This window comes from Nicotiana attenuata, unplaced genomic scaffold (genome assembly GCF_001879085.1).
Source record: "Nicotiana attenuata strain UT unplaced genomic scaffold, NIATTr2, whole genome shotgun sequence".
Lineage (NCBI taxonomy): Eukaryota > Viridiplantae > Streptophyta > Magnoliopsida > Solanales > Solanaceae > Nicotiana > Nicotiana attenuata.
Genome location: NW_017671100.1, coordinates 320,738 through 331,877, shown reverse-complemented (window position 1 = coordinate 331,877; position 11,140 = coordinate 320,738). Strand labels below are relative to the sequence as shown.

General features: G+C 35.6%; 2 protein-coding genes across 2 annotated transcripts in view; one reads left to right on the top strand and one right to left on the bottom strand.

Annotated features, from left to right (window-relative positions):
- The first annotated feature begins 2,463 nt into the window (after positions 1 to 2,463).
- LOC109205921 (probable leucine-rich repeat receptor-like protein kinase At1g35710) lies at positions 2,464 to 4,609 on the top strand. Its single transcript, XM_019368690.1, has one exon. It carries the CDS (start codon positions 2,606 to 2,608, stop codon positions 4,523 to 4,525), a length of 1,920 nt encoding a protein of 639 aa, XP_019224235.1. The 5' UTR covers positions 2,464 to 2,605; the 3' UTR covers positions 4,526 to 4,609.
- A 466-nt stretch (positions 4,610 to 5,075) lies between these two features.
- The window catches only part of LOC109205922, a 7,170-nt gene continuing 1,105 nt past the window's right edge, over positions 5,076 to 11,140 (bottom strand). Inside the window, exons 2-9 of the mRNA XM_019368691.1 lie at positions 9,806 to 9,889; positions 9,328 to 9,723; positions 8,037 to 8,172; positions 7,672 to 7,834; positions 6,939 to 7,067; positions 6,541 to 6,735; positions 5,779 to 5,901; positions 5,076 to 5,662 (exon numbers count right to left, since the gene is read on the bottom strand). Coding sequence (XP_019224236.1) covers positions 5,567 to 5,662; positions 5,779 to 5,901; positions 6,541 to 6,735; positions 6,939 to 7,067; positions 7,672 to 7,834; positions 8,037 to 8,172; positions 9,328 to 9,723; positions 9,806 to 9,889 — 1,322 coding nt within the window. The 3' untranslated portion in view covers positions 5,076 to 5,566. The remainder of the gene's footprint in view (positions 5,663 to 5,778; positions 5,902 to 6,540; positions 6,736 to 6,938; positions 7,068 to 7,671; positions 7,835 to 8,036; positions 8,173 to 9,327; positions 9,724 to 9,805; positions 9,890 to 11,140) is intronic.

The following is an 11,140-nucleotide window of genomic DNA, read 5'->3' as shown; positions in this document are numbered from 1 at the left end:
ATTACAATGGAAAAAAAATAGACCATGAATACAATGAAATACACGAAAATACAGCGTTATACGTTAAAAATACATTGAAATAAATTAACTGAAAATCAAATTGCTCAGCCCAAACTCTGTCGTCTTTGTTCAAGAACAAACCCTAATTTCTGGCTCTCATTACATTATTTTCTGTTGCTCTTTGTTTGTTTGCAAGAACTCAAAGAACATCCACAACTTTGTTCGTTTATTTCTCCATCAAAGAAACTATGAGTAATCTGCAAACTCATCGTTCTTCCCAACTTCCCCATAATCACACACGAAATTCCTCACCCAATTATTATGGCAATCACCAACAGCAAAGGCGTCCCATTATCAGAGAGTTCACAATCCAAGCACGAATTATCCGTCTTTCGAAGGTTCATCAGAGAAGTCTTCGTGGTATACCAGGCAAAATCACTGTTTGTGACTAATGGTAGGTGATGTGGTTGAGAAGAATTTTGAGATTGAGCATCGTGTTTTCAGGGGGATGGAGGAAGAGAATGACATGTATCAAAGTAGAGAAAGAAAAAAATAGTGTAACTGAATAGCGTATTTAGTGGCTTAGGGGGTAGGAGGTAACCAAAATTAGATATTTTGCTATAAACATTAAAAGGTATGTATAAAATATAATTTTTTTAAATGGTGCTTATTTAAAATAAATAAGATGTTAACATTTGCTATAGGAGGTTAAAATTCCTTAAAAATTAGTTATTGTAATGTAGTTTCAAAATCTCACTAGTGAAATTTTAGGATATTGAAACTTTATAACCTTATTGACTATTGTTCAATTACAATGGCTGATTTGTGAATTTTATCCTGCATACTGCATTGGTAAGTTCTAAGAGAGGGGGGGGGGGGGGGGGGGGTAGGTGGCCTAGTTTATTAGGTTATTTATGAATGAATCAATTATATTTCATCGTATATGAATGAATGAAATAGACATGGTGTAGGCTTTTCTGCTTATGCATTTAGGTTATATCTACTAATTGATCACACTGTTTCTGCTTACATTTCTCTATTCAAGGGTTTGTCTTTTGGAGTGTACTATTTTCTTAATATTTATAAATTTACTTCCTCTGTCTCATATTAGGTGTCTTATTTTTCTTTTACACACTCTTTAAAAAATATTAATTAGGAAAAGGATTAGACTATCCTACCCTTATTTATGTTTTAAGATATAATCTCTCTTCATTGAATACTTATTCTATTTATATGTTATCTACATCTTTAAGAATAATTATTACTAAGTGTAAAACAGAAAAAAATAATTAATTTTATTTTGAATTTTTAAAATAATAAATAATTTGAGATAATTATTTTTAGTAACCAAGACTTTTAATATGAGACGGATGGAATCTTTAGGAGCCAACTAAGATTTTGTTCAACAAACAATATCAGATGATTGGGCGATCTGTCCTCGAACCAAGAAAGTCTGACTACAAACTTAGAAATATAAGAAAAAGAGGAAGATTATACAATTGTCCTCAAAATTATCAAATAATATCTAGAAACTAGGAAGATGTCAGACCAACATTACTAGTAGTGTCAAACTTTTGTCTTTTGATATGAGATCTCATACCTAGTTGTAGAAATGACAGAATAATTTTCTTTCTTTTTTCTGTTTTTTGGGATTTTGTGGCAATGGCTTGAGATAATTCTGGTATAAAAATTTAGTACCATCTTATTCTTTATTTAGTTATTAATTTTGGGATAAATTATGCCAGCATTAAAAGAAATACTAGAATAACTAATCCAAGCGTAACTTGTTTCCAAACCAAACGACTCCTAAAATTCTCACTTTCGTGTGTATTTTTACACTATTTACCTGCAATAATTAGGAATAACTATGTAGAAAACAAAGTTATATGATAACAAAGAAAATAAAGTAACTTATCTGTTATAACAAGTTGAATTATGCTGATAGTAAAAAGTCTTTACAACGACATATATAATTTAAATTTAAAATTTAACTACAGGTAGCACTACTTTTGCTTAAACAAAAGTACCCAAGGATCGGTACAGCACGCTTCGAAATGCAGTGAATAATGGAACAGTCCCTAAAGAGCGGATGCACATAGAACAAAGCGGTCACTTGACACCGCTTCAGGGAAATTTTTAATATGCAGAATTTACATTCTATTCGTCAATGTATATAAGTTAAATCTAAAACTACGAAACAAGCCGTTTCTGTGGACAAAATATTACTTTGGCGTTTCTGAGGACCAACAGCAGCATTGGCTTTTGTCAACACTGCTGGCAAAGCAAAGGATTAGTTTAGTTATCTGAATATCTATTGGGAGTAGTAACTTCTGTCTGCAACTGACATTTGTAACGTTTAATAAAGTTTATATCTGTTTTTCTCCGTTTGTTTAATGTTTAGACTCTTTCTTTAAGTTGAAAAAAGCAAAAACATATTACATGCTTTTCAGCATATTACAATCTGTAAAGAAAGAAACAGACTTTAAACAAAATCATTGTTTTAAAGATCTTTGACCATTATTTCAATTCACAAAATCTCCCAACTTTTTTCAGCATATTTGAGTAAACCATCCACAGTTCTTGCAAACAAAAAAGGAAAATAAAAATGGGTTCTCAAGTTCTTTGGTTTCTTCTATTACTAACTCTCACAACCATATGCAAAAGTAAGTCATGTCATCCAAATGACTTAAAGGGTCTTCAAGATTTCAAGGCTGGAATTTATTTAGATACTTCTAGCAGATTAAATAAATGGAAAAGCCAAGATTGTTGCAAATGGGAAGGCATTTCTTGCAATAATGAAAATGGTAGAGTTGTACAAATCAATTTACCAGGTCTCTATACTTCAGGTGATGCACCATTTCAATCTACTATGGCAGGAGAATTATCTCCTTCAATCACTCTTCTGAAGTTTCTTGAGGTTATCGATATGAGTGAACTCGTTGGACTCGCAGGGCAAATTCCTCCTTCCATTGGTTTACATCTTCCAAATCTCAGAAAACTCAACTTTCTTGGTAACAATTTTAGTGGTTCATTACCACAAAGTATATGTAAGTTGTCTAAACTTGAAGAATTTTATCTCCAAGAAAATAGCTTTTCTGGTTTTCTTCCCTCATGTATTAGAGGTCTCAAGAATCTCAGAAGATTGGATATACATTCAAATAAACTTTCTGGTGCAATTCCTGAGTCTATAACAAGCTTGACAAATTTAGAAAGTTTGTGTTTTCAAGATAATTTCTTGACTGGGAACATACCAGAAAACATTGGCAATCTGCAAGCATTGAAAGAGCTTGATTTATCTAATAACTCATTAACCGGGATAATCCCTCGTTCCGTTGCTAAACTATATTCCATTTCAAGTCTCTTCCTAAATGACAATCAGCTTGAGGGAGAGATACCATTGCCTTCAAAACCTGGCCAGTTGTCTTCTCTGCAATTTCTAAGACTGCAAAATAATCGCCTCAGTGGAACGATACATCCATCGATTGGTTACTTGACTTCCCTTCAGAGACTTTCACTAGCAAACAATCAGCTTAAGGGTACTGTTCCTTCAAGTTTAGGAAATCTAAAGTCACTAACAGAGTTATATCTCAGTTACAACCAGTTATCTGGTCGGTTGCCAAGATCAATAGGCGAGATTTCGCAGCTTCTCTTGTTGAGTATATCTCATAACATGATTGAAGGACCATTGCCTCATCAAATTTCTTCCCTTTCAAATCTTCAATCATTGGATCTATCATTCAACCATTTGAAAATATCAACCATTCCCAAGTGGCTAATGCAGTTGCCATCACTGTCGCGTATCTACTTAGCAGGATGTGGAATTCATGGTGAAGTTCAAGATTATATAAAACCACTTGCCAAGTCATTGCAAGAACTAGACTTGTCAGCTAACCAACTTTCAGGAAGGTTTCCTGCTTGGATTGGTAGTTTTACTCAGCTCTATACTTTAAATCTTTCTAATAACAAGTTTGTTTCTGAGATTCCCTCTACTTTCACAAATCTTGAAAATCTTGGAATTCTAGACCTTCACTCAAATAAGCTACAAGGCAGTGTGAATTCAGTTTTCCAGATGAAGAGCAGGTTTGAAGGAGGATCATTGACATATCTTGATCTTTCCGATAACAATTTCTCAGGTGCCATTGACCAGATTGGGAGGGGAGGACAAGAAAATATCCGATACTTAAATTTATCGCATAATTTTCTCAAAGGTAGATTGCCAACATCCATAGGAACATTGAAATCACTACAGATATTGGATCTCAGTTACAATGGATTAGGCTCTAACCTGCCAATATCACTGGCCAATGTTAGCACTTTGGAGAGACTGATGCTGCACAAGAATCATTTCACCGGCAGAATCCCTGAGGAGTTTTTGAAGCTGAGAAACCTGAAAGAGTTGAACCTTTCAGATAATCTTCTTGAAGGGAAAATACCTAATGGGAAGCCATTTATTGATTTTCCTAAGAGCTCATACTCTGGGAACAGAGGTTTATGTGGGAAACCACTTCCTCCCTGTAAATCTTGAACTTCAACTTTTTGTTTTCTTCACATAATTTTCCAGAAAAAATTTAATACAGAAGGTCAAACTGCTAATGCAACTCTTCATTTCAATCTGTCTTATAATTATTTTGAATCAGCTACCTAATCACTATATACGTTTAGCAGGTAACTTTATATTAAGCATTCATTGGTAACCTATATAAATGGTGACTATCTGATATAACAGGTCAAAGTACACTGACAGCGTAAACAAACTGTATGCGGTCAGTAGAAATTTTATGTCTCCGCAAGACCTATAGGTCACGAGTTCAAGCCGTGGAATCAGCCACTAATGCTTGCATTAGGGTAGGCTGCCTACATCATGTCAGGGGGCAGTAATGCTTGCATTAGGGTAGGCTACTTACATCATACCCCAGGCAATGCGGCCCTTCCTCGGACCCTGCGTGAACGCAGTATACTTCGTGCACCGGGCTGCCCAATAGAAATGTATGTAGTTTTGGTGAAAATCAAAACTGTGTCCATTACACATTAAAACCTTCCCCTACCCTTTATATATTGGCATTTAAGAACACAAGTACTAAAAGTATCTGATTTTGGTGATAATCAACACAAGTATCCATTACATATGAAGACCTTTCCCTCCCTCACATATTGGCATTTATGATCAAAAGCACTTAAAATCTGGTGTTGCTGCAAAAGTTAATTAAACAGATTGCTATGTTATCAAACAAAAAGAATGAATTAGAATTTATTCCATTAACTGATTTCTCAATGTCGTCCATGAATTCATACACGTATATAGCTAATGCAGTATGCAATCGACTTGTCCAGAACTCATGTCATAGTGATATGAATGTGAGAAATCATCCTTAGCAGTTTCCGTGGAACCTGCTACACTTATAATCTGCCTGCATTATGGAGACGCTGAAGATTTTGATAATTTGAGGAAGGGAAAGACAGAGAGGTAGGCACCAAAAGCGAGGGACAACTGAACTTCTCTAAGTAACTCTCTTTATTTGCCATATCTTAACACTTCCACCGTCTGTGCAGCTATTCAAGGGGCTCTCTATTCCGACACCAGTTGCTGATAATTTGCATAGTCAATTTCATTTAACCGTATACAACATAAAACCTGCTCCGGCAATTCTTCAGCTTTGTTGCCCTGCTTGGAAAGTGGGAAAAGGCATTACCTAGATGGAAAAAATGACTTCCAATTCCAAAACAGAATCTGAAAAAAAGAAAAGAAAAAAGAATGATACGTTGGAGACAAATACTAACCTGAATCGTTAGCCCAACATCCAAGCAACAGAGCTTTAGCCTATCTAGGAATGTTTCAAAACCTTTCCTAGAGATGTAACTGAATCTATGCATATCTATGTCAATCTCAAAGTAATTCTCTCCCTGCAAAAAAGATCATTAGCGACCGAAGTTAGATTCAAAACCTTGTTACAAATTTCTTTCTTTATCCAGAAATTGGGCCACACTTTAGATGTATGCAAACTTAAACATTTGTTCACAAATTTCGGATGAAAAAATTTAAGTGAAGTGTGCTTCCATAACAAATGCAAAGTAGAATCTGCTACTTGTATGATCTAAAAGAAAATAATGCAAGAAAACAATCTCACTTCATAGGAAAAATCTACTTTCAGATGAGAAGTTAAAATGTGAGAAAAAGTCATGAGAAGAGGTTTTCCTCATAGAGAAAGAGCGTCCGCAACAATTTATGACAAAAGATGGTTCATGTTTCATCTGTCATTCTAAAAAAGCTCTTCATTCATCCAGTATGTTGATAGGTAAATTACTTTATTATACGAGCCATCGTAGAACTATCTTAATTTACTACTCGATACACCATATAAGTGGATGACTTTTCGCCATTCAAAATGGCATGTTCACCTTTTTCCTTAAAAGTAAAGGTTAAAAGGGAATGACAGCATTTCCACAAATCATTCGGTTGGACATTTAACAAATTTGAGTAGAACAAGAAGTACAGCCAATCGTACGCAAATCTAAAATGAACAAAATCTGGGTCAACTTTACCTTGTAAAACTGATGTTGAGGACGTGAAAGAACAGGTTTTTCATTGTAGGCATGCATAAGCTTCCTCTCTGCAGCACTTAATGGGAGTTCCTCCATATTTGCAACACGACCCAATATTTTCAATCTTTCCCTGAAAGGTGCAGTATGTTCAACAGGAAAAGCCCTTACTTTTTCCACTTCGTCATCAATCAGCTTCTGTCCAAGATAAGAGAAGGGGAGGAAAGTAATAATTATTTTGTCAAATACTAACTCGCTAACCAAAATCTGATAAGAGTATATCTGATACTATAAAATGGAGAAACTGGCAGTATAAAAGACTGATTCCGAAACAAGTTATACACAGAAAAAAGAGGAAAGAAAAAGAATAAATATGAGAAAACATGAATGCTCAAACTTACCCTGATATTCTCTTGAAAATGAGGAGGAAGTTCCTTAGCATAACTTTCTGAAAGCTTAAAGTACAAGACAAAACTCATCCCTTCACCATCAATTTCACCCTGAAAAATTGCGGTAGGATATAATGGGATCTGCAAAAGAAAAACAGCACGTCAGCAACATGAGGAGATAGTTACGTATAAAGTGGATAATCTAGTGAATGTAGAACATTAAGAAAGTTAGGATAAAGTGGAAACTCCTATGAATATAGGCATTAAGAAAGTAACCAGTGATGCCTACACGGGCACATTTAATTCAACAGCACAAATGAAGTTCGCAAAGGCTGAGCTGACTGCTAACAGGAGCACTTTGGGGACATAGAAAAACTAGAAAACAAAAGGCAAGGCTAAGCATGGTATAAAATGGCTACATAGAGATACATGATTAAATGACTACTCAAATAATGAAACTCAGTATAATTAGGACAGAATTAGTGGTTACGCTGCATTTCATATATACTCAACTGCCCCATTAGGGGGCCAAAAATTCCTATTCAACAAGCTTTTATAAAATTTAAAACTGATGCAGAATACTTTAGACTTCGAAGAGAAAAATAAATTGCACCAACAATCTTAAAATGAACTAGCAGATAACATTGAAAAAACTTTCAGAATCTTGAAAGCTTTTATGAAGTTAGATCAAGAAAAAAAAAATGAAATAAATACTCATTTACATAAATTCTAAAATAAATGATACCTGGACATTCACGACAAGAATGGGAGGAAGTGTCCCAGAATGTTCAATGACGGGAAGTTCCACAAGTCGAGCTATATGAAATATCTTTCTCTGGCTTAAAAATACATCAACGCCAAAAGGATAATATGCTGCATAATTTGGAGCAAGCACCTTCTTTTTATCCCTGCGCAAAGCAAATATGTGATATGAAATATCATATACAAGTACAACATAGGAACTAGTGCAATGGTAGCTGGCACATATCCATATGCATGTTTATTATTATCAGATGGATGTTCTCTAAGTTTTTACATGATTAAACACAGCTTTATATAAGTTTTTGTAAACTCTGGGCATGTGAGCACTTAAAGAAGGAAGCACTTTACCTGAAATAGTTTTCTCCCCGAACCCTGAAAGTGCCCGGTTCAATCTGGGACCAACTATCAGGCATTTTCTTCTCCAACGGGCAAACTGGTACTTGGGAACCAGCTATTGGTCTTTGAAGCAGGGCTTTAGACGAAACTGTATCACATAAAGGATAAGAGTCAGTTTGTTTTTTCTCATTTCCCTGATCCGTTAAACAGATGTAAGATGATGGTACTCATTCCTATCTACAAATCAAAATCTGGAGTGCAGCTTTCATCCTGAAAATTGACTTATGATTCTATTTATCCATTTACTCTTGATCGCAGTAACCCTGCTCCTCATTCCTTTCCTTCTCTTCCTGATTTCACTAGTTTGTTTTATAACGGTACATCAACAAACATTGTACATTTGACACTAGTAACAGCAGGGAGTAATTTAGATATCTCTCAAATCAATTGTAACAAATATCCTCCATTTGGATTTCATTAACGAGTCAAATCCCTGAAATAACCTGACCTCCACACTGCCCAAAGAAATCATTTTTATTGCGATGTTTCAATACTAAGTTGCTATCTTACGACAAGAGAGGGTTGCACAAGTGGTAAGCATCCTCCGACTGTAAGGTTGTGGGTTCGAGTCACCAAGGGAGTAAAGTGGGGAGCTCCTGGGGAGGGATAAAATTAAAAAAATACAAAAAAAGGTATGCTATCTCATTAATTGATAAGTGCATCTACAAACAAAATGTAGCGTATATGTGTGGCAGTATATTCAGCCTTGATCGTCTTTCAACTTCAGATCCAAGGTCACATGTTAAGGTATTTATCTACCAGTAGCAGTTCAGACTCAATGAACCTACGCCAATTATACAGTAGAAAGAAGAATAAAACAGTTCAAAATTGTCCACAACTGTTTGCAAGCAATATTTGTAGGAGCGCCGAGGATAACGTAAATTCCAAAGAGTAATTCTTCTTGGCATCAGATGACATTTTCTAATAAGAAGATGATAGTTGAAGAATATAACAAGTTTTTTTTGGAAGAAAAAGAAAATTCACCACAATAATACTAAATCCTGTAATAGGCTGAGGTCAACAAAGCAATTCATGAAATTTCATTTTTCCCCATGGTTGATGGAAACATAAATCAGTTTATTCATTCTGTGCAATTGATAAAAGGTAGTCAAAAACTAATTTCAGAAAGAGCATTGAAAGGTAGAAATAAATACGAACACCGAATCACTTATGGATGCACATGGATAAACATTACAGTGAAGCAACTAGACCACAAGGGAAAAAGGGTGACATAGAAACTTACGCAAAGCAGCATTAGGATTTCCTTCTCTCCATTTGAAAGGAAGTTTTAAGGCAGCTTTCTTCCTAGCACTTGGAGAATTGTCGCTAAGAGATCTTCTCTTCTCAACTGGTGCAACCGTGGAAGCAAGACAGGGCAAACAGTTGTTTGAAAGAATTCCACAGTTATCCAACAAACCATCTTCCCTGCCGCTGCTTTCATTAGCCGAGGAAGAGATTTCATCAATAAATACAGGCTGTACCTCACTGTGGGGTCCATCAAGTTTCGTTCTAGAATCTGCATCTTTTGGATGCGACAAATTGCTTGGGTGGGCATGGACCTCAGCGTCCCCATGATTGGCATCTCTCACAGAAGTTACGCTGGTTCGCCCACAATCAAAGCTGTTGAGAGAGAGCACATCTACAGAATATTGCGATTACATTTCTATTCTTAATTTCACAACTGCAGATAGAATGTAAAGGCTGAAATTAGAAGGCCATACCATCAGCAACGCTCTGGAAATCTTCGTCACTGCCATCAGAATCGAATATTGCAGCAGAATCAAACCATGCTTCCTCAGTGCTTCCTGTTTTTGCGTTATAGCACAAATGTTAGAAAAGGTTGGTAGTGATGTTTTATCGGCCATTCAGCTTTAGGTTGAACAGATAGAAGTAATGTGAAGTTAAACTATGCAAAATATCCCTCCCAGGAATGACGGAAGGTAATTGAAGATATGATAGAGAAGATATCGATCATGATCTAAAGGCACCTGCTTAGTCCAATTTCAAAGGCACACCGTTCATTTTAGAAGTGAAAACATTGCAAGGATATTAGCAATTTTTAGTAATTTAGCATTGTATAAGATATATAAGACACCATCAATTAACATTATTAATATAAGAGAACAGCATGAATCTTTCTTTGGGACTTCAATTGGTACTGTGAGATACATCCAAGCACATTTATAAGCGCAGTATCTTTATAATTTCCATTAATCACATTGTGTCTATTTTGACACAAAGAATAAGCTATTATCCAGATCCTCGTGTTACATTCTCATAATCATATTTCATTTAGACAGTCAACCTAAAAGAAGAGGGCCAAGTTTATAAACTCACTTCCATTAGCAACGGTATGGTTTATTCAAATACTAAGTGTCAAATTGTCAAGAGAAGGATAGCGTAGTAGTTAGGACTCTCTACCTCCAACCACACGTTGGAGGTTCAAATCGGCAAGGGAGCAAAGTGGAAAGGGAAACTGTTTGGGTGCTAGATAAGGAGGATATGGGGGAGTGGGGCTTACCATATTTCAGAGAAAAAAAAAATCAAGAAAGAAATCGTTGAAGAAAAACCTGGGTACGCATTTCACCTATCAGCACCACACAGGTGTATGCTAATTAAGCTGGCAAAGATTAATGACATTTATCAGCTACTATATCTCATCCAAAGGAGAAAAAATTTTAAACCTTTTTAACAATTTGGGCATCGCCTCCTCATCTCTCTAGGCTTTGTACCTAGCTATTTATACACATTGCAATCTAGAGTACCCATACCATACACTTAAATCGATTTAAATAGGTGCATAACATAGACAATAAAACTGTAAAAACAGTTCCTTTTCATTTCCCCTTCCTCCTTCATCCAGTAATTAGCACAAACCTTTCTTCTGCTATGTAAAAAATTGGCTACACCATGCCATTAAAGCTTTTTCTTTTTATAACAATGTTGTCCGGCCTAACTTGTGCGCACCTCAACTAACCCACCAGTTACCTGCTACTTCTACGCTATTAAAGCACAATTTCACACTCCCTTAAGCTCACCACCTCTCTACCCTTTTC